This window comes from Arachis ipaensis, chromosome B7 (genome assembly GCF_059453495.1).
Source record: "Arachis ipaensis isolate K30076 ecotype BB chromosome B7, ASM5945349v1, whole genome shotgun sequence".
NCBI lineage: Eukaryota > Viridiplantae > Streptophyta > Magnoliopsida > Fabales > Fabaceae > Arachis > Arachis ipaensis.
The window spans coordinates 7,599,804-7,623,595 of record NC_142442.1 but is presented as its reverse complement, the minus strand read 5'-3'; the positions used below and the strand labels follow the sequence as shown (position 1 = coordinate 7,623,595).

The window sequence follows — 23,792 nt, the reverse complement described above, 5'->3', positions numbered from 1 at the left end:
CACCAAGTTCAGAATAACTTTTTTATTTTTAATATTTGATTAACAATGGTATTTTTTTAAATTGTGATCTACTATGGTATTTTTTTAAAATGTAGGATGATTTAATGTACGGAATATCCGATTTTTAAGAGGTACAGAAATCGGATCGTTCAATTTGTGTTGAAAAAATTAAAAAAATTGGAGTAACAGTCCGATTTGTGTACTCCAAATTTTTTTAATCCGATTTGTGTACTCCAAATTTTTTTAATTTTTTCAACACAAATCGTTGTGTCTGATTTGTGTACTCCAAACTTTTAAAATTTTTTAAATACAAATCGAAAGGTCTAATTTGTGTACCTCTCATAGTTTTAAAAAATACCCAAAATTATCATATTAAAGTATAACATTCGTTCTACTTCTATATCCAAATTTTTTAGCCGTCCAAAATGAAGCTCAATGAGTGAATCGCCAAAATATACAAGGGTGGTTATAACTAAATTCTCATTGTGATTTCTAAGATTCACAATTTTTAATATTTAGTTTCTTAAATTCAAAATTGACAGTTTTTAGAATTTAGTTTTAAATACTATATTGTTTTTAGACCCTTTTTAGTATTGAGTCAGTGAACAAAATATTAAGTTGGTTCTAATTTATCGATATCATTTTTGTTTTGTTTAAACATTAAAATAAAACAATGTTATTTAGCTCTGTCTAGCAAGATAGGTCAAAACTAGCTTAGCATTTCATTCGTTAACTAAAATGAAATGAATTGTTCTTATTTATTTGTAGTGTTGCAATATCAATTATAACAGAAGCTATCATTTAAAAATATTTTGTTTTATCTTGATTTTTATGGTTATGCTTATTCATCAGGATGATTGATAACTATTGTTTGAAGTAAAAAGAAGCTAATTTCAATTTATTTTCATTGTCATTAATTGTGTATATTAACGGATTTTACACAAGATAGTAACCTTGCCATTGTGCCAATATTATAAGTCTTGAACCACGAATGAGATATTTGTTGAAGCACGATCCATGGTTTGTAATTATTTCCTCGATTCTTTTTTGTGTCACCGTGATAATTTGGTAATCCTTTGAATCAACAATGACAGAGAAAAAAGAACGAGCAAGTAGTAACTAGTAACTAAGTACCAATACCAACAACAGTGATCAATAAGTTATACAAGGTACACTAACATGAGTCTCATATTTTAACAAAGCGAACATCACTTTGTCCAAATGCTGTTCCACATGCAGGGCACTTGCGGTGCCTGAGCTCTAGATTTCTTTGTATGCATGGATTGCAGAACAGATGATAGCATTTGACAATCACCACCTGTGAAAAAATCCAAATCAAGCTCTTATATTTTGCTGGTGCAACAAATTTTCTTTAATATGTCCTCAAAAGGTTTAAATCAATGCAAGTTCAAGAAGAGGTGTTACCTCCTTTGGCCGATCAGAACAGACTGTGCACTTAATCATGTTCTTACAGATCTTTATTTCTGCTTCGAGCTTTTGTATTGCGGTTTCACCCGTTTCAGAACTCAGCTCGGCGATTTGCCTGTTCACTTCCCTGAGTTCTTCCTCGAGCTTCATCCGTGAACTCCTGCATGACTTGATAGGATCAATTTCAGTTGAGCCCAAATTCAGAGTACATTTCACAGCAATGGAGTACTTTGATAGATTAGCCAAACTTTTTGCTTTTTCTATTTAGTTTTATTTATACTAATAAGCTTGCAGATTTTCATGAGCTACTAGGTTGATTTGATGCAAACTAAGCAACCTGGGAAGCTAAACCAAATACCAAGATTCATAAGCTCCAACACTACTTTTGCAATCGATTAGTTTTACTGAATTCCTCACCATGTCAAATTCATCAATTTCACAAACACAGAGAATTGAGAGAAATGCACCTTTCACTTTCTAATTCCATTTCAACTGCTGCCACATCTTTCTGTATTTGGTCGTATTCTTTCTCTGAAGAGGAAAGGGCAGACTTCAGCCACTTTAACTCCTTCTCAGCATCAGCCAATTCCCACTTGGCAAATTCCAGAGTGACATGAAGGTTTTTTTCCTCCTGATTACATTTGATGCCTTCTGATAGAACAGCCTTCATCTGCATGATTCAAATTATTGTATATGACAGAAAGCACTGGTAAAGTTGTACAAATAGAATAGAAAATTAAAAAGTATTGGCGAGCAAAGGAGGTTGACCTGTTCCTCAACGTGTGCAATCCTCATTTTTGAGGCATCAATTAAAGAGTTAATTTGTTGAAGTTGCTTTGCCAAGGCCTGCTTCTCAGCCACTAAAGAACTGTGTACTTGTTTTGTCTTCACACTTTCTGATACAAGCTGCATTGAAGTTTGTAATATGATCAAAACATGGCCAATCTAACCAAAAATGGAATTATTTAAGTAAAGAGCAAATACACCAATTTTCAGAAAATATCACAATTTTCCAGAAATTTAAGTCCCGCTTCGCAACAAGACTGTCTTTGCTAAAACCAAATTGTATCCCCAAAAAGAAACATGGTGGCTAATGAATTATTTTTGTCCAAGTATTTTATTTTGTCCAAGTCAATTATTAGTTATTACAAATTATTAGGCTGTTACAGATGTAGGCCGGCATATCAGTTTATATAATTCAACTTTAGTTTGATACAAGTAAGAAGACTTTCCTTTGTATCAACCAAACAAACAAATATTTCTAATATATTCCTTATCCAAGAAATCAAGAGATAATTTTAATCTATTAACTAACAAGACAAAGCATCAATTTCATTAGTGTCATTAGCAAAAGCCTAGATAATAAGCTAAGCGTTATTGGAGCCTGGAGTAGTGCAACAGAAAAGATGGCAGGGGCCATAGTAAGCCAGCATTTAGTAAAGGGTAACAATAAGAGATACCTTGATATTATAGTCATCCCTCTCAGTCACCTGCTTCATCAGATGTTGGTTCTGTGTCTGCATATCTTCATATGCTTGACCAATAGTCTGGATTAAAGCAAACAATCATTTGAAAAGAAAAGTGTAAGACCATACTTTTGCAGTTCATTCAGTACGGGGGAAGGAAAGTGACCTCGATTTCAGATATATATGCCTCTGCCTCAGCCTCTTTCACTTTAATAGCCTCGGTCAGCTCCAAAATATCTCTGAATCAAAACAGATTAAGCACGGAGACAAGTATCAGCAGATTAATAAACAATGGTAGTTTCTGAACATATTGAATATCAAGATCATTTAAATTAAAAAATAAGAGAGGGAAATGGGATTTGCAAATGCAGTTAGGGCATCAAACAAACTGGAAAAAAAAAATCAACATAAAAATTAATTACTTTTCCCCAATAAGTGTGACAACCTTTGGCAATTATATATCACTACAGATAGGACACAATGGCATCATTTTATCTATGTAGCCAATCCCACCTTCCAGGATAAGACTTTGTTGTTGTTGTTATATGTTGAGAGATTTATCATCAAATATTAATTTAAAATATTCATCACACACAAGGTTACAATTAGCTCAATGGAACCATTAATCCTCCACCCTTTTCTGTCAGAACCATATGACTACAAATATAGTGGTTCTACCAATCTAATGTTTACCTTCATTTGGGTTAATAAGGAAGAAGATCAAAAAACAAACACACACCATCAATTTTTTAAAAGGTTTAATTACTCTGTTGGTCCCTATAATTTCGTGAAATTTTCAATTAGATCCCTATACTTTTTTTCTTTTTAATTGGGTCCCTGCACCAATTTTTTTTTCTTCAATTAAGTCCCTCTTAGTAGTAATTGGCTTAATTTTATAGGGACCCAACTAAAAAAAAAAAGAATTGGTACAGGGACCTAAATAAAAGGAAAAAAAAAAGTGTAGGGACCCAATTAAAAAAAAAATTTGGTGCAAGGACTCAATTAAAAGAAAAAAAAGTATAGGGACCTAATTGAAAATTTTGCGAAACTATAGGGACCAACAGAGTAATTAAACCTTTTTAAAACAGCAAATCAAAATTACTGTAGGAGCATACGTAAACACAAACCTTTCAGCTGCATCCAGCTTGGCTCTTAAGTCCTCTATTTCAGCTTCTGCAGCAGCAAGCCTTTGTTCACAAGCTTCTTCAGCTTCATTAGCAGCTTTTACTCTTAACTCAAGACTATGTTCATCTAAAGCATTTTTCAGCATTTCAGCTTGAGAGTGGGCTTTATTTTCAGATTCTCTAATTTCTGCCAGAGTACTGAAATCCATGTTTTACAGCATATAAAGATCAAATACAATGTAGACAGAAGAGAACAAATGTTAGATTTAAAAAAAAAAAAAGAAAGAAAAAAAAAACAAAACAAACAAAAAAAACAAAAACAGAAGTCCCTATTCAGTTGCCAACTACAGCTAAAGGCTTAAGAAAAAATTCAATGTAATAGGAAAATATTAAAAAAGTTGGGCACCATCGATGGAATAATGTGAGAGAGAGACAATTTTCCTCAACACTTTCATAGCCCGGATTGTTAAGACAATTGAAACAAATCTAAATATTAAATGTTCCATTACATATTTATCAGCATTTACTTTAAAGTAGGAAGGTTTCCACCTAAAGTTTAACTACACAAGACTATTTCCAAAATCTTAGCAACCTCAAATCAGCATACCTTTTATCATAATTCTCTTGTCCATGCATTTCCAGAATGAATTCCAACTCTAGTTTCTCCTTCTGTAACTTTTCAATCTGATATCATTACATGATTTTGAAGATGAGTCATACTCGTAGACAACATAAAAAATATTCACGATTAACAGGCAAATAGTGTTAAAAAAGTAATACAAAAAAAAACGTATACAGAGTAGGACAAACATGGATTAACATAAGAACAAAAATGTATACAGATTAAGACAAATGTAAACTCACCAATGCTCTTAAAGACTTAATTTCCAAATCCTGTTCAGTACATTTGTTTGCAAGGCTGCTAACTTCGCTTGTCTGCTTCAAAAGAAGGGCATTAATAAACCTTGATGCAGAAAAGGTTTGTTCTGTGTGTATCTAGGGGGAATAAATTCTGCCTTTAAACTTGGTCTGCTCAATCCAACATGATTTCTTAAGTCCTTAAATTAAATTGCATACTTAGATTTAAATCAACAAAATCACTGGCACCAAATTGGAATATTCCCATTCACTTTCTACAGTTTAACATGCATACAGGACTAGGTCAGTTTCATAAAAAAATTGAAAATTGGAATGTTCTCATAAACAATTCTAATTGTTCTAATATTGTTGGTGTTAAAACAATTAGATTTATGTGGAACAAACTCAACCCCGAAATCTAAATAGGAGAGGGTTGCCAAGCTCCTAGCTATTTAGGCCTTATCTATGGGTGATATGAGGACTCTAACAAGAACAATTGACAACTTTGCATGAAACCCCAATCTCTACTAAAAGTAACTAGATAAATTTACGTATAAGTCCTCCAGAAAAGAAAAGGAAACACCAATAAATATCATATCAGTTTGTGAGAAGAACCTTCCCACTCAACACAGCTCTTAGTGAATGAGCTTTCTCGCGTAACGATACCGCCTCATGAGCTGCATCCTTCCATCGCTTGACCTGAGCTTCCATCATTCCCATTTCTTTGGACAAAGCTGAAGCCATCACACGAAACTCGGATTTGATATCTTTTCTCCCTGAAACATGTAGTATTGTGAGAATCTAATAATCCAATTATATGCACTGCAAGTCTAAACATAGAACATGTGATATGCAGACCAGTATCTTGTATAGCCTCTTCCATCTTAATTTCAAGATCATTCTTTTCAATAGTACACTTCTGCAACTGAACCTCCAGCTCTTCAATCCTGGAATCTGAACAGTCAATGGCATGCCTTGCAGTATCAACAGACTCCAATTTGGAGTTCAGCTCCTTCTCCCATTTTGTGACATGGACACTTCCCGCCTGATGTTTCATTTGAGGTGGAAAATCATAAAAGGGGGAACAACATATAAACATTTACAACCATATGGTTCTTATAATACATCTAATTAAAAAGGGGGAAATCATTCTTAACCTGCAGAGACTCTACCAACATCTTATACCGAGCTAACTCAGCAATCCAATGTTGAAGTTGATCATTCGTCAATGAATATATTCTGGAAGTGCGTATATACTTGTCATCGTTCAGTTCATTCTGAAATAAATATGCAGGAGAAACAACTTTTACATAGAACTCTAAAGTTAAAGCATCTCAAACTATTCAAGAATATATGACAAATTATCTTGGATAATCCGAACTTACGAACCTGAAAATCTTGGAATTGCTTTGTCAAGGTTTCATTTTCTTCGTGTGCCTCTTGAAGCTCAGTAAGACGATCAGCATTCAGTATCTATGACATTAAATAAGCAAACTTCTCATTAGATGAAGAAAGGAACAACATAAGAAAAGGAAATCATATGACAAAACCTTTGCTTCCTCAATTGAATCCTTCAGCTCACGCAAACTCATAGTCCTGTCTGTGGGTTTTTCAGGAGACAAGTTTCCGTTAACCGAATCAGCACTAGGGGATTGCATTCCTGCCGCTGCATCCTTTTGCATTTTCAGATTGACTAGTTTTCTTCTACTCTCTTCAAGTCCAGTTATGCTCTCTTCAAGGTCACCTTTCAGTTTGAAAATAAGACACACTCAAGACATAACATACAAAACCATTAAACAGGAGAACCAATCACATACTTCCTCAATTTAACTGCAAAGTTCTATAAATACATCTCTGCATAAATCTAAGACATCAGTGCATAGAACTATTGAACGCCTAAACTACCAGCGTGTTAGACCTCGTGGTTTCAAATCTTAGTTTTATCCTTACTTAAAATGTTAAAATATGTATTAGCCAACAGAGATCGAATCTGAATGGGTGTTCAATTTATCTACCCCTTATCAACCTTTTAAGTAGAGAGAACCCTACATTTCTTACTTGTCACATATCACATAATAATAATAACAACAACAACAACAACTACAACTACCAAAGGCTGCTGGTACGTTACACACCAGAAGATTGACTGACCAACCTGTCGTCGTGTACACGCAGCCAACCAGAAGCCGCGCCGCCACTAGAAGTTTGCAACCCTAGATGTATATGTCGGATGCTAACTGATTTTGATGTACTTTTATTACCTAATTTTTGTTTTGTTAATGATTTGATTTTATATGCTGATTTATAGGCATTTTTCCTAATAAATATTTACATCACTTCAATGTTCTGGCCATGCCACCTCACCACACACAAGAGTTGCATCAACCTAGTTTTCACTTTCGAAATCCCTTCCCTTTCCAAGCCAACCCCACAATTTTATTTTCATTCCATTAATGGAAAAGCAAGCAAACTACCTTGTTAGACTTAACATTTTATTTATCGTGTGCGAAATAAACATTATTCTAAAGAGTGTTAAATATAAAAATCATTCATGTTCTATCGCTTAACAATTTAGGCTTTTTAGAGAATAATTCAGAAGGTGATAAAAAGCCTCTATGAGCAAGTGGTCTAGAGTTAGACCTTTGGCACCACCATTCTTAGATAAAAGGTTGATATTCAGCACAAGATAAAGTGGGTTTGAACACTGCCCACACGCATCAAGCTTGGGGGACAATAGCATGAGGGGTATAAATCTATTGTGTTGCCTTTCAGAAAGATGGTTCACGATTAAAAAAATAAAACTCAAAGGACCAAATTCAGGTTTACACATATGCCATATATCAATACCACTCATCATTGGCAACAACTAAACTTTGTCCAACTAGGTGAAATTAGTTGCATAGATCAAATGACGCAAAAGTGCCCTATCATAAGCCGTATCAGAGTTTAAACCATTTATTTGCAAATCTAACTTTCATATATTAATATAACTAACTAAAAAGGTGCCATTAACAAAAGGAACCTCCCTATGTTCCACAATGGTGAAAACTATTATTTTTTCTTTTTTTAGCCAAACAGAAAAAGGCGATCTTTTGCTGAAAAATACGTCCAAATGCACCCTAAAAAGACAGATGTATAATAATAGACTTCACAGTAACTGAAGAAGTTAAAACCAAACACAAAATGAAAAACATCAAAACCTGCAAGGCGTTTAACTTCAGACTGATCTTGTAAGCACCAACTGATATAACTTTGAATTCCAATAGTATACTCTTTATGTGAATCGTTGAGAGCATTAATGATTTCACGTAAATTACTTTCCTCTTCTTTCATCATGTCATCAATCTGAGACATCTGAATTATAGCATCTGAAAACCAGCAATGAGTAAACATTAACAGATCATTTATACAAATTTTCTCTTAAATTCCTAAATCAATTATATCTGGAAGAGAAATAAAGATTCAATCGTTAAAAAGAAAAATAAATAAATAAACATTTGGATGCATATCAAATGTTTTTTACCTTCTGAAGATAACTCGCCATGCAAAACCTGGGCTATACTGTCAATTCTTTCCATCTGAGCCTCCATGGTATCTTGAAGGAGTTTCAACAACTCTAACGTAGATGACCGGCGTAAAGCAAGGCTTTCTTCAACATAATTAATTCTCTCACCAATACTGTTTCCATCAACAGAATCTTTCTGGATCAATCTACACAGAAATATATCCTCTGCAGGGCATGAAGGAAGTGAACCTAGAGAGATTAACTCATGTCAGTCCCTTGAAATTTCTTCATACAACAAGAAAAATGTGTGGGGTACCTCGACGGTTATTATGGTAATCTAGTGTTTGTAATGCATCTTTGCTTCTACCAGCTCGTACACCAAGAAGAGTCAGATCATCAGACAACTAGAGGAAAAAAATTATGAAGTTAGCCCAATGTGCATATGCTAGAGGAATATCGCAAAAAGTGCCTTGCCATTCCCCCCTCCCTTACATGGCCAGCAGAACATGCCCTATCTTCTATGGAAGCATTAATTTCAAAAGGCGAAAGAAAAATAAAACTGACTAAATAGGATGAACAATAGAGTGGAAGCATAACAATAAGGAATAACCTGAATCCAACATTGGTTCACTGCAATTAACAAATCGTCATGGGTATTTTGCCGCTCTTTTAACTCTCTAATTTTTTCTTCAAGGTCATGCAAAGCACGCTTTTGGATGTCAATCTTTTGAACGAGCTGCTGGTTCTGTGCTTGTAAGACTCCAGCATCAGCCTGTATAAAAAGCACAATGATTTCCCATTAAGCAAGAAAAACTCGAAAACTATTCACAACAAACCCAAAAATTAGAGTCCCAATATCCTATTGCCACAGATAGAGTTGTCATTACACGGAACAAGAAACAAGGCAGCGTTTTAACCTCTAAAAATCTTACCAGTAACCTCAAATTCCATAAACTGCATAGCAGATACATATGTTCAAATATCAATGATACCTTTCAAATATCAATGACTTGAAATATCCCTCTCACAAAGATCAAGCATAACAAGATTGTTCAATTTTGAATCCCAAAACTCCATCATCCAATTAAAAATTACACAAAAAAACACAACACATAAGACACTTCACCTTGTTACTAGTCTTTCAGCCCTACCCTGCAGCAAGTTAGTATCAAACACAATCAAATTCACCATCCCTTTGTCCCAAAGATCACAACTTGACCATAAAACAAAATCCCTCAGCATCAAACAGCTCTAAGAACTCAATATCACACTAAATACAATGTAAAACACTGAAATTCAGAATCAGACTATCAAACACACAGACATAAAAACAAACACAGAGTGTGCATACAAAACACAGAGAGAATATGTAGAGAGAGAGGAAAAGGGGTTACGGTTTTGTTGTTCGATGGAGAGTTTCGCGCCACGCGAGAAGAAACGGAAGTGAGGTGAGGCCTCTTCTTTTCGGGTTCGTTGTGGTCTGAGTTTTCCATTTGGTTTTAACGATTTCTGAGATTCTCAACAAAAACCCAACACACATCATTAGGAGGAAGAAAAACAACACAGAATCATGGCTTCCTATCAAGTTCGTTCTTTTGAGGAATAAAGAAGACATCAAAACGGAGACACAGAACAGAAATGAGAAAACACAGCACCAAAATACACTCACTCAGAAGAAAGCGGTTCCACACTGTTCAGCTCTTTCTTTTTTTCTTTTTTTTTTTTTTTAGTTTGAGGTGGTGGACGCTTGTACTATAACTTCAAATTTCACATCAATGTTAAATTTTAAAAAAGGAAAAAAAATACTGAGTTTTGTTTAGGAAATAAAAAAAAACTCGAATATTTTTTGGAAGGTACAAGAAACGTTAATTAGTAGCAATTTAACTATTTTAAGATAAATAAAAAATAATTTAACTAATAATTTCTCTTATAATTATAATTAAATAAAAACTCATATACAGTTATTTTTATATAAAATATTTAATCAAATAAATTAAATCATCTAATAATTTTTAATTAAAAATTTTCTACTTACACGTGGGTTTTTATTTTATAATTAAAGTATTGAATGTAAAAAAGTTTGTATTGAAAAATTAAACATTTTAAATTCTTAAAATATGTAAAATCTATATATATATATATATATATATATATATATATATATATATATATATATTATCTTAAGATGGGAGAAAGCCAATAAAAATTTGAGGGGTACACAACTTTATAATAATTACATTCCATCCATAATTTAGCTAATAAAGAATAAAGATATAAGAATTTCAAAATTTAAATAAAACTTAGATGAACATAGCTAGCATGAATATACATGTTAACGTTATTAATTTAAAAATTTATTATAATAAACATACAAATTTTAAATTTTAATATATTTGTTATGGTGTTTATTAAAAATTTAATTTTCATGAATTGTCATCATAAAAAATTTAACCATATATTATTATATTATTAAAAATAATTAATTTTTTAATTATTATTTAAAATATCATCTAAATACATAAATAATTAAATAATTATATAAATTTTTTTACATATATGAAAATTAAAATCATTTATTAAAGCAAAAAAAATTGTCACATGATAATTATATTAGTTCATATATGATTTTGGTGTGTGAACAAATCTAAAAGAAAGACAATATTTCGAAGAATCATTTGGCTATTGGCTTCGAATTTCTATACATTTTACATCAATTACACTCTACACTCTACAAAATTTTCTATTTAATTTAAAATAAATATAAAAATTAAAATAAATATAATTATTAAAATATATTTAACTATTAAAAAATATAAAAAAATAAAAAGCTCAATATTATAGATGTGACATGCAATATAAACACGACACGATACGAATGCGGCAATATAATATTTTTATAAAATATAAGATACGATACGTCTAAAATACGTTATGTAATATAATAAAACATATGAATAATAATTAATATTTTATTATTATAAATAATAATAAAATAACATTAAAATGATTAAAAATATTTGTTGTTAAAATATGTGCACATATATATATATATATATATATATATATATATATATTTAAAAACAAAATAATGATCGACATAAACATAAATGATCTAAACTTTTTTTTTTTTTTTACTTTTTAAGTGAATATAAAAAGATTATACCATTTAAGTTATAATTCATTAGCAATTTAACATAAATTAAGATAATTTATGTATTTAGTTTATTGTAAGAATATCTGTATCCGACATAAATACATCAAGATTTTAAACTTATATGTGCTTCTTAGATAAAAAATTGACAAAATTGAGAATTTTAAGTACACAATTTATGTACACAATTAACCAAAGTTTATTATTTTTCTTATCAATAGGTAGTTTATAAGGTATCTTATAAATTCGATACTCGATCAAATCATGCCAGGGAATTTTATGGTCTCAAATAATTATATGGCTTGAACAAGGCAGATGCTATGCACTTAAAAATCCAAAAAGATAAATAAATAAATGATAAGCATGATGATAGCTGCCCCGGATACTATCACAGACAAATATATCAAAACTTCGCTACTCATACCTTTAATTAGGGTGCACATGGGCCGGGTGAAGCCGGGTTTGATGTGATCCAGATCCGACCCGAAATATACACCGGGTCTATTTATTAGACTCGAACCCGGCCCTAGACCCGATGAAACCAATACACTTTCGGGTCACAATTATACCGGGTAAAAACCGGGTGAAAACCGGGCCGTTAACATTACATTACGTTGATACCTTCTTGTAAGCTAGCATGTAAAAATATCCAAATTTTCAAGACTCCAACCATTATTTAACATGGTAAAATTCACTTAGAAAAATATAACAAGAACCAACCCTTCTTCAAAATTAAAGCATAACCACAATCAATACTAAAGTATAACCACAATCAATACTAATATTGTCTAATAATACCAAATATTTAAATCAATACAAATAACACAATATTATGCATTAGTCTAAAGTCTTATACATTATAAACATAAAACATTAACTTATAGTTTTATAATGACTAATAACACAAAATATTAAGATTTACAATACTTAAATTCCACATAAGAATAGTCATGATCCATCACTAATAACACAAAATATTAATTGTGTATGATGACCGGGTCACCGGGCCGACTTCGGGTGACCCGAGCTATGACCCGGACCCGACCCGAAATAATGACCGGGTCTATTTTTGAGACCCTTACCCGACCCTAAACCCGATGAAATCACACCAAATTAGCCCCAAAAGTGTTCGGGACCGGGCCGAGCCTTCGGGCCGGGCCGGGTCTGTGCACCCCTACCTTTAATCTTAGGAAAAATATGTGGAACCAAAATGTGACCAGCCAAAAAATAAATAAAGCTGTTTAATTAAAATTACTTTTTGAATAATATGTTTGAAAACCGCTCCTGAGATCACGAAGCACAAACCAAAACTCAATTTTTCATGGAATCCAAACACATTTTGGCTGATTTTTGGCTGATATGCTTTTGGTTCTTTAGTTGTTCTCTTAATCTTATAATAGAAAATATTTTCATTTTTGACATTAATATTATTTTAAGAGTTAATGTGTTTTTTATTTTATTAATTAAAAATTAATTTAAATATGTAATTAATTAATAATAATTATTATATTTTTATATAAATATTAAAAGTAGGGTAAAACGTGAAAATAAACCAAATGCTATACTAAATTACACAAATCAACTAAAAGATAAAATGTTACATGAATCTCCTAAATGCACATTTTTATGTAAATCGAATGAATTTTATTCAATTTATCAATTTTCCTACTAAATCGAATCAGGGTAAGTCAAATTACTATGCAAACATGTAAATCGAAACAGTATGAGTCGATTTATGCATGTAACGTGATCCCTAGTAAATCGAATCACCATGACTCGATTTATGCATGCACGTGATTCACAAAGTAATTCGAAACAATCTGTTTCGATTTACCATAGTTTTGTTCTCATACTAATTCGAATGGGACTGATTCGAATTACTATTCTCGTGAGCTATAGTTATAAATCGAATTTGGGGAGTTCGATTTAGTGGAAGCCAACCTATATAAATATGATATGAATGTGAATTTTTTATGAGAGTGAAACACAATGGCTAATGAGAAAACTTTTTTAGTATTGGTGCACTATAGATGGTCGATTAAGAAAAAAACACGTTCGGGAATTAAGTTTACTGATAAGGATCCACTTAGTGTTTTTCTGAAACCTTCAACGAGTTTCACCGAGTTCTTGAATTCTATAATCCAAAAATTGGGGTTGCAAGGCATGAAACGGGTTGAGAAGTTATTCTATAGAATTTCGATTTCAGTTTTGCGGGATGATGTGAAATACGATTCGTTCGTCATAGGGAGTGACGAAGATTTGCGAGTTTTGTTCCATTGTTGCCGACAATTTCTCGGGATCAGGACCCCTGAGCAGCTGAGCTGTTGGCCAAGCTTGTAGATGTGGTCTCCAACTCAGGAGGTTCGAACCGGAATTCCCAACCTTCGGCTACGGCAGCCTGTTCTAGTTCGAGGCCTATTGGTGCCTCTTCATCCGTGCCTGTCATTGCACCTAAGGCAATGTTGGTTGCCTCCTCGTCCTTCGCAACTGATCTAAACCGCAGTCATGACGGAGAAGTATGTGACACAACGAATGCCGATATTACTGATACGGCACCTATTTCATTACAGGGTGGAGAACCGGATGGTGTGGACGATGTACTGCGAGATGATGATGACGATGATGATGTAGAGTCCGACACAATTGCCAATGATAGTGGTCATGACAAAGCAGGGAGTAATCTAGCTGGGGGTGGTGGAGCATCTATTTCAGGAACTCAGCAATATCCCCCGCACTTTTCAACTTTGGACTTGGATGCCATGAGACAACAGGGGTACGTGGCGTACCTATTGGATTTGGGGCCAGAGATACACAGGATATTGGAGGACTAGCAGAGCTTCAGGTTGGTCAGCAGTTTCAGGATAAAGAGGATGTCGTGTTAAGCGTGAAGACATATAGCATCCGACGCGGGGCTCAGTATAAAGTGGTGGAGTCTGATTATCGCAAGTACTTTGGGAAGTGTAAGAAATTTGGCAACGGTGCACATAATTGATTCGGATCAGTCTCCGCCAGCGCAGATGTATTTCAGAGGTAAAACGGTACAACGGACCTCATACTTGTCTGGCCACGTTGATATCGAGTGATCACAGGAGTCTTGATTATCATGTGATCTCGGCATTCATACTGCTTATGGTTAGAGTTGATGTTGTCGTGTGTATCAAGGTACTGTTGAATGTGACAGAGGCACATTTCGGTTTTAGACCGACTTACAGGAAGGTTTTGCTGGCTAAGCAGAAGGTCATGGCACAGATTTATGGAGGTTGGGATGAGACATACAATGAGTTGCTGCGATAGATACTAGGTGTGCAGATGACGATGCCGGGTAGTATTGCAGTGTTGAGGATGAGTCTCGTGTGAGTTGGTGGGCAAGTCGATCAGTCCCATGCTTATTTCCACCGCTTTTTTTGGACATTCCCATCGTGTATTGAGGCCTTCCGACATTGCAAGCCATTGGTGAGTATTGACGGGATCCACTTATATGGAAAATACGGGGGTACATTGCTCGTTGCGATTGTTCAGGATGGAAACTCCAACATCCTTCCTGTTGCATTTGCACTTGTGAAGGGTGAGAATGTAGAGTCTTGGTCATTCTTTCTATCCTACCTCCGTCAGCACGTTACTCCGCAGTCGGGTATTCTAGTGATATCGGATCAGCACAACGGGATCAAGGCCGCACTAGAGTCTCCCGACGGAGGTTGGCTACCACCCGCTGTCTACGTATGGCAGCCACTGAATTTGAAGCCAAGTACCAGACTTGTTGCCAAAAGCATCATGATATAGGCCCGGGAATACCTCCTAACAGTGGCGTCGTCCGCGCCATCAGGAAGCTCTCCGAATGTGTCCTTTATCCAACTGCATCTCACCGTGAACTTGTCGATGCAGTTCGCAGGAGGCAAAACACCCAATAGCTCCTCAAACCACATCCAAGCTGGGCGACCACCCTCGATGTATCGCTCCAACTCTGTCAGGCATCCACTGACGTAATGTCCATCAACTGGCAGCCCTAACTAGTACGCCATGTCTTGTAGTGTAATCGTGCACTCTCGAACGACATATGAAATGTGTGCGTCTTTGGACACCATCGCTCCACGAATGCACTCACGAACGGATCATTCAACCTAAACCAAATCTTACTCAGCCTCGCAAGATGGTTTAAACCGGCCATCTGCAAGTACGAAATGATCCTCTCGTCCAAGCGCATACCCTGCCACCGTCTCATGCTCGTGATACATCGGTAGAGCTGCATAAACAATATAATAAATTGTCTCTTAGGACCACATCAAAATATATTTCTATAACAATATCAACTAATGCATCTGTTAATTCAAAGAATACCATAAACGCAACCAAATAATGTTACCGATTCAAACACAAAATAAAATCATATATTCATCAAACTAGGCCTAATAAAAATAAGTTTAATATTAATAAAAAATTTGACTTAATGTAGATGTCACATGAATTCTAAGTAAAATAGCAAGTCACTACCCATACTTTCTTTAATAACAACCCAAATCACAACATAGATTCCAATCACTGCTCTTACTCTAACTAAGTTTTACTACTAATTATCTTCACTATCCATACTCTTTTACATAATTGTAAGCACTATTCGAATTAGAACTTACTCCGTCAAATTTCTAGTAACTAATAAGTCACTAATCTAACAACTCTATCTAGTTTAACAATTGTAAATAATGACTATTGTCAAAAGAGAAAAAAAATATAATATTTAATCCTATTTTTGAAAAAAAAAAGTATGCACTAACCTCTTCATTGATGACACCAGCAATATGGACAACTCCGTCCAAACGATAAAGACGGTCTGGGTTATCTCCATCAGTAGAGTATTCGAATGTTGGAGTCTTTGGGCTGAGGTTTCTTTGAGATTTGGGGCCCGTTTGGGAAGCTTCAAAAGTAACTTTTTTTAGCTTTTGACTTATGAAAAATAGTAGTATTAATGTCTGGTGCAATTTTCAAAACCAAATTGCGGCTTTCTAAGAAGTTATTTAGGAGCTTATAGAGAAGTTAAAAAAAATGAATTCTCTCCTAATACTACTACTTTTTACCATATTTTTATAAAATATGCATTTTTAGAACTAAAAATCCAAATCCAAAATAACTTATTTATAAGCTACTTTTAATATAGTCATTTATTATTTAAACTATTTTTTCAAAAGGAACTTAATTAAGTTATTTACCCAAACTGGGCCTTGGTAAGTAGGATTTTTGAATTGTAGTTTGAATGAGCTCAATTCGAATTCTATTTATAGAAAAACTGTTAGCAAATTGAATGAGTCTCATTCGAATTACCATGGGCACACATTGGATGTAATTCGAAACAGTCCAATTCGAATTACAATGTGTAGCAAATTATGGGTAAATCGAAATAGGTTGTTTCGAATTATTGTGAGCTTCACATGCATGGATAAATCGATATATGGTGCTTCGATTTACTAGAATACAACACATGCATGCATAAATCGACTTAACCAGCTTCGATTGCATGTTTCTTAGTATTTCGACTTAGGCTTCTTCGATTTACTATGCGAGTTGCTAAATCGAATTAAGCTCATTCGATTTATATAGAGACGTGCTAATAGAAAATTCATGTAACGTTTTCAGGTTTGGGTGGATTGTGCGATTTTGGGTTGGATTTGGTTTATTTATGCATTTTACCTTTAAAAATATTTTATATATAAATAGCATTATTAAATAATAGTGTTATTAAAATTTTAGAAAATACTATTTGTACACCATAATCAGCCACCAATATATTTGTGTATAAATATATATGTAGTTTAACTTAGGTTTAATTATTCTGTTAGTCCATATAGTTTGGCCGAATTTTTAATTAGGTCCCTATAGTTTTTTTTCCTTTCAATTGAGTCCCTATACCAAATTTTTTTTAATTAGGTCCTTATAGTGACAAAAAACGTTTGGACTAACGGAATATTCCGTTTCCAAATTGGATATACCCAGTTACAAATGTTTTTTGTAATATTCAGTGTATTTACTTATTTCATATTGGCAAAATTGCCCTTACCCCTCTTCTTCCCTTTTCACTCAGGAAAAAATAACCCTTGCTCTTCCTCCCTTTTCACTGAGGCAAAAGAAACCCTTGCTCTTCACCCCATCTCCGTTTCTGATTGTTTGATAACATGTTTACATCCGACATTGTGTGATCGACATTTGTTATTGTCTATCGTGGCCTCCTTTATTGAAGGAGCTACTGTTGTCGTCGTTGCAAGGTATGAGTTACACTTTTTTCCACTCTTCACTCTTTCATGTCTGTTGTCGAACGTTATGGTGTTAACATGATTGGCGTTGTTGGTGATGTTTGATTAGGGAATGACTAATTTGCATTTTTTATTTTTTGTTGTGTAGCAATAGGAGAATCAGAGTTCACAATAGAGCTCCATCACGGAGGAAAATTTATTGACACGGGACATGGACTAGAATATTTAGGTGGGTTGGTTGTGGAAGACTTGCATTATGAACTAGATGAATGGTCTCTGCAAGAGATAGTGAGTTTGCTGAAGAGTCTAGGCTACAAGGGATATGCGAAGCTATGGTGGAACGAACCTGGAGTGGACTTGAAGTTAGGTCTGAAAGAGTTGAAGTCAGACGGGGATGCCGTTAGAATGGCTAGGGCTTTAGTTACTGATTCTGTGAAGCATGGTATAGTGTATGCTGTTGATGGTTACAGAGAAGGTAATGGAGTTGAAATCACATCAATGGATTCAGATTATATCCCAGATGAAGGCGAAGACAGTGGACTGATAGAAGTAGAAGTCGATGCTGAGTCAGAACCCTCTACTGAGGAGGATAGGTTTGATGACAGTGCTGATGATGGTGAACATGAGGATTACTTTGGGTTTGATGTAGAGGATGGTGTTGATGGTGGACAATCAAATGCGTTTGGTGGGTTCAATGGCCCGTTTAATCAAGAAGGGACAGCAGATAAGGGTGCTGAGGATAATCAAGCTTATAGAGAGATGGATGAACAAGTTGGAGACATTTCGGATAGTTATAAAACTGAAGACATAGATAGTTATGAGGGAGATTCTGATGACATGATTAAGGAAAAGAGGTTTACTAAGTATGATGAGACAGAAATGTGTAGAGAGTATGAGTTTAAGGTGGGCTTGGAGTTCAAATCACTTTCCCAGTTTAAAGATGCAATTAAAGAGCATGCCTTATTGAATGGGAGAGACATTAGGTACAAGAAGAACGACAAGTTGAGGTGAAAAGTAGTATGTAAGGGACAAAAAGGAAAGTGCAAGTGGATATGCTTTGCAAGTAAGGTAGGAAGATCTGATTGTTTTAGGATAAAAACCTTGAAAGGCAAGCATACATGTGGGAGGAATTATAGTGGTAGGCTTGCTTCTAGTGAGTGGATATAAAAAAAGATTGTCAACAACATTAGTCGTGGAGAAGAGATGCGGCTGGCCACTGTTATTCAAACAATTCAGGATAAATACATGGCAAATGTTAGTGTAGGAAAGGCTTACTGGGTAAGGAGAAAAGCAAGGGAAGAAGTGCATGGAAGGGCCATACTACAATATGCCAAATTGAGAGATTATTGTACTGAGATTTTAAGGGCAAATCCGGGGTCCAAGCTTAGTATTATTGTGGATAGGCCATCTTTGACACACCAACTGAGATTTATGAGGATGTACATGTGCCTCAATTCGGTGAAGCACGGCTTCTTGGCTGGTTGTAGGCCGATTATAGGAGTGGACGGGTGTCACTTGAAAGGGGACCATGGTCAACAGCTGCTAGTTGCAGTAGAGAGAAATCCTAATGACAATTATTTACCAATTGCGGTTGCAGCAGTGGAGGCAGAAACAAAGGACAGCTGGGGATGGTTCCTTGATTTGTTGCTGGATGATATCAGTGAATCAAGAAGATGGGTTTTCATGTCGGATCAACAAAAAGTAAGGATAATATGACTTATGATTGTAACTATTTCATTCTACTTGCATTGTTTTTGTTGATTGAATAATGATACTGGATACTGTTGTTTTTGTTGTTATAGAGTTTGATGCAAGTTTTTGCTGAGATGGTACCTTCTGTTAAGCATAGGTTATGTTTAAGGCATCTATATGCCAATTGTAAGAAGGCATATGGTGGAGGGACAGTTTTGAGGGATCTAATCCTATCCATTGCTAAAGCTACCTATGTGGAAGAGTGGGAGAGAAGAATGAATCTACTCAAGGAGAAAAATAGAGACTGTTATGATAAACTGATGGGAGTGGACCCAAAGTTGTGGACAAAGAGTCATTTCACGTTCATGGCAAAGAGTGATATGTTAATGAATAACATATCAGAAGCTTTCAATGGTAGGATTCTTGAGGCAAGAGACGAGCCCATTCTGACGATGTTTGAGTGGATCAAATACTACTGGATGTCAAGATTTGCAAAAAAGAAGAAGAAGGCTGAGAAGTATGAAAGATCCATTCTGCCCAAACCAAAGAAAAGGTTGGATGTTATTGCAACAAGAAGTATGGAATGGCAAGCTAGATGGGCCGGTGAGATGAAGTTTGAGGTGCATCACAAAAATAGGACGATCATAGAAAGGTTTGTGGTGGATCTGTTAGCTGGTACTTGCGGCTGTCGATTTTGGGGTTTGAGTGTATGCCATGCCCACATGCGTGCAGTGCCATCTTTAAAAAGGGAGATAATCCTAAAGAGTATTGTAGCAACTACTATAGTCCAGCAGCATACCTTGCAACATATGAAAAATCAATTGCTCCAATTAATGGAGAGAACATGTGGCCGAAAGTGAACTGTGATACCATCATACCCCCAGTATTCAGGGTTAACCTGGTCAACCAAGAATGGTGAGGATTAGAGAACCTGATGAAAATAAATCTCAATCAAAGTATAGAAGGACAGGTACCTTTGTGACTTGCAGCAACTGTGGCCAGTATGGACACAACATGAGGCACTGCCCAAATCCTATTGTCTCAGGTACATCTAATTTTTTGTTGTTTCATAATTGTTGATTGCACCTGTTTTTTTCTGATATGTTGTTGGGTTTCGATTGAACTTGCATCAGCTCCTGAACCCGCTACTGCTGAATCTAATGTTGCAACTGACTCAATTGAACCTGGATCTGGTGCACATGCTGCTGGAGCTGCTGCAAGGGGGAGAGGCAGAGGAAGGGATACGGGACTAGGTAGAGGAAGGGGGCAGAGGAAGAAGAACTATTGTCACAGGTACTTCTATATTTTGTTGTTGTATACTAGATGATTGAAACTGTTCTTTTACGAAATGATTTAACCACTTAACTTTTGCTCCATCAGCCTCTGCACCAGCTACTGCTGCTGAATCTGGTGCTACGAATGGCTTACCTACTGCTGAATCCGGTGATGCAAATGGCTTACCTACTGCTGCTGCTGAATCTGGTGCAAATGCTACTGGATCTGCTGCAAGGGGGAGAGGCAGAGAAAGGAGTGTGGGTCTTAGTAGAGGAGGAGCAACTATTATCACAAGTACAACTATACTTTGTTATTTCACACTACATAATTGACACTGTTCGTTAATGGATGATTTAAACATTTGGATGTTGTTGTATCAGCCCATGCACCAACTATTCTTGCTGCTAAATTTGGTTCTACAAATGTGTCACCCCTTACTTGATCTGGTGCTGCAAATGATTCACCCCTTGCTGGATTTGGTGCACCTGCTGCTGGAGCTGCTGCAAATCCTCCTCATACACTAGCAACTCAACCAATTCCTTTCATTGAACCACTCAGTCAACCAACTCTACAAATAGCACCAGTTACACAGCCTTTGCCTAAGACTAAGACTTTTGGGATGAAAAGAAGTGAAAGATTGAAGACGGGAATAAGAAAGGGAGCAACCAAACCTACTGAACACATAAACCTCACAGATGATTGAAGCTTTTAGGGTTATGTAGCTCCTCCTATTGTGGATTTATGTAGGGTTTTTTGGTGTATTATAGTCTATGTGGAAGTATTTTGGTATTGGAAAGATGACTTTTTTGGTTTATTTTGCTTTGTGGTAGACCACTTTTGATGGTACATTTTGGGTGGAGCATTTATTTTATGACTAGTGCAAGTTGGATCCACTTATCTTATCTAATGTGTGGAACATGTTCAAGACCACTTTTATGCATTATATTATTCTAATGATGAATCTGTGGTAGTAGTTATTTTTAATTGTATACATTTTTATTTAATATCACAACATTGTATTTATAGTAGAAAACAAAAAACAAACTTCATCCATTCAATCTAAATAACATAACATACACTTTTTATAATTGCTCTGTTTAAAGCCAACAGTGACCACTTCATCCCTAAACTTTACCACATAGCACTGCAACTATTAGGATTACACAACAAAGAAAAAACATCATTTGCATCTTGGTCTGCTTCTTCATGTTTTCTTCTAATTTTCGAAGTTGCTCCTAGACCGAATTTAACTCTACACAGATTCTTCCTACACAGTCATCAACTTCTCCAATCTCCACCTTCAACCTCTCTGTGTCAACACTCAGTCTATCAATCCTCCTTTCTTGTGCATTTTCATCCCTAATTTCACCCTTTACCCGACCAGAGTAATACTGTGAAGCCAATAAGCAAATATCACCAACCTTCTTTTCTTCATCAACCCACTCAAAAAATTTGCATCTCCTACTTGGGCAAAACATGAACCTTCTATTTGGATTCCTGGGTGTATTAGAACTTTTCAGAATTAAGAGAGTCTCCACAGAAGCAACGAATCCTCCTCTCCTTCTGCTTCAACCGCTCACCTTTCATATGATCTTTATTATCAATCCACTCAAAAAAACTGCACCTTAGCACTCGTCCACAAGCTACATACCTTCTTCCATGGCTTGGCACTTTAGAATAAGACAGAATAACAACTGTCTCCCCACAATAACATAAATGTCTTCTCTTGTTGAGACTTCTTGAACTCGAAATTCTCGAAAAGAGTTGGGTGGAATCCATGCAAGATGAGATAATTTCAACAACAAATAAGCAGAAAGGGAGAAGAGGAGAACAATGAACAGAGTAGGGTTCTGCAGGTTTCGGATGAGGACAACGAATATGTAAGATTATAGATATGGGTATTTTGGTAAATTAAACGCAAGTAAACGTTTTATTTAACATCCACTGCGAATAGGGACTCAATTAAAAAAAAATTGGTATAGGGACTCAATTGAAAGGAAAAAAGCTATAGGGACCTAATTAAAAATTCGGCCAAACTATAGGGACTAATAGAGTAATTAAACCTTTAATTTATTTTCAATGTGTATTTGTATTCTAACATATATTTTATACTGGTGACTGACTTTAGTAACTAATTTTAGTATACACATAACATAACCCTAAAATTTTTCATAATCCATCACTTATATTTTTAATTAAATTTCTTAGTCCGAAATGGCTAGAGTGAGGATTAAGGGTGAGATATTTTGCTCACACATGTAATCATCCAAATTTTCTGCCATATAGGTGTGAATTGTGAAATATTCCCTTATTCAAGGTGAAGAATATTGAATTCATGTTTCTCATGAAATATTATTTTATGAAAAAATTTTCAGATTATTAAAGTCAAGAATTTACTTAAATTCTATTTAGAGACGAACTACAAAACTACTATAAGTTAAGCGGAGAGTTTAATAACTTTAGCCATAAGGATCTCTCAAAATAAGTGATTATGTTTTAAATTATTGTGAAAATATAATTAAAGTAAATAAATAAGAATAAAAATTTATATATAAAAATATAGAAAAGTTGTATATTGATAATATTCTTATAATATAATATTTGATAATTTATGAAACAATTTAACTACACGTTCAAATATTTTTGTATCAAAGTTCAATTAAACAGATCTAAATTCAACAAAAACCACTTTCATTATACCAGTGTATCGCACACGTGTTTCAATAACGTTTCTTCGACTTCATTTTCGCGTGCTTTTTTCTTCGCGTTCTTCCTTCTTCTTCTTCCCTTTCCTCCTTCGTCTTTACATTCCTTCTTTTTCTTCTTCGCGTGTTTTCTCTCGATCATAATTCTTTTATTGTTATTGTTGTTGCTGCGTTTTTTCTTTTCCTCCTTTTAATTGAGGTTCATTTGGATCCAAAAATGAATTCGATGTGTTTTTGTTGATAATTGAGTCTTTTTGACTACTTGTTCAAAATTGAACTAATTTCAATTTATTTGTGAATTAATTGAGGTTCACTTGATGCTGATGATAAGTATTGGCCAAATTTTTTA

The 23,792-nt window shown here is 34.8% G+C and overlaps 2 protein-coding genes across 4 annotated transcripts; one reads left to right on the top strand and one right to left on the bottom strand.

Moving 5' to 3' along the window:
- Positions 1 to 980: 980 nt before the first annotated feature.
- HUB2 (histone mono-ubiquitination 2) lies at positions 981 to 10,152 on the bottom strand. 3 transcript variants are annotated; one of them, XM_016310887.3, is made up of 20 exons: positions 10,051 to 10,152; positions 9,776 to 9,890; positions 8,992 to 9,153; positions 8,698 to 8,785; positions 8,400 to 8,630; positions 8,077 to 8,244; positions 6,427 to 6,620; positions 6,266 to 6,349; positions 6,034 to 6,153; positions 5,735 to 5,921; positions 5,492 to 5,652; positions 4,883 to 4,954; positions 4,626 to 4,702; positions 4,022 to 4,216; positions 3,061 to 3,133; positions 2,889 to 2,975; positions 2,197 to 2,334; positions 1,896 to 2,098; positions 1,426 to 1,588; positions 981 to 1,318 (listed from the first exon to the last, which is right to left on the bottom strand). In XM_016310887.3, exons 2-20 carry the CDS (start codon positions 9,872 to 9,874, stop codon positions 1,187 to 1,189), a joined length of 2,634 nt encoding a protein of 877 aa, XP_016166373.1. In that variant the 5' UTR covers positions 9,875 to 9,890; positions 10,051 to 10,152; the 3' UTR covers positions 981 to 1,186. The 3 variants fall into 3 exon arrangements, with proteins under 3 accessions (XP_016166373.1, XP_020962855.1, XP_088349386.1); XM_021107196.2 differs by lacking the exon at positions 10,051 to 10,152 and having other exon boundaries at positions 9,776 to 10,041; XM_088493260.1 differs by lacking the exon at positions 10,051 to 10,152 and having other exon boundaries at positions 8,400 to 8,606; positions 9,776 to 10,040.
- An 8,822-nt stretch (positions 10,153 to 18,974) lies between these two features.
- LOC107606702 (uncharacterized) lies at positions 18,975 to 20,323 on the top strand. Its single transcript, XM_016308734.1, has 2 exons — positions 18,975 to 19,472; positions 19,574 to 20,323. The coding sequence occupies exons 1-2, from the start codon at positions 18,975 to 18,977 to the stop codon at positions 20,321 to 20,323; spliced, it is 1,248 nt and encodes a 415-aa protein (XP_016164220.1).
- The last annotated feature ends 3,469 nt before the right edge of the window (positions 20,324 to 23,792 follow it).

Coding starts and splice junctions, on each gene's coding strand:
- HUB2 (XM_016310887.3), bottom strand. CDS start 9,874: ATGGAAAACTCAGACCACAACGAACCCGAAAAGAAGAGGCCTCACCTC. Junction 9,154..9,775: donor CTCCATCGAACAACAAAACC/GTAACCCCTTTT, acceptor CTTTTTATACAG/GCTGATGCTGGAGTCTTACA. Junction 5,653..5,734: donor AGAGGCTATACAAGATACTG/GTCTGCATATCA, acceptor TACATGTTTCAG/GGAGAAAAGATATCAAATCC.
- LOC107606702 (XM_016308734.1), top strand. CDS start 18,975: ATGCGGCTGGCCACTGTTATTCAAACAATTCAGGATAAATACATGGCA. Junction 19,473..19,573: donor TCATGTCGGATCAACAAAAA/GTAAGGATAATA, acceptor TTGTTGTTATAG/AGTTTGATGCAAGTTTTTGC.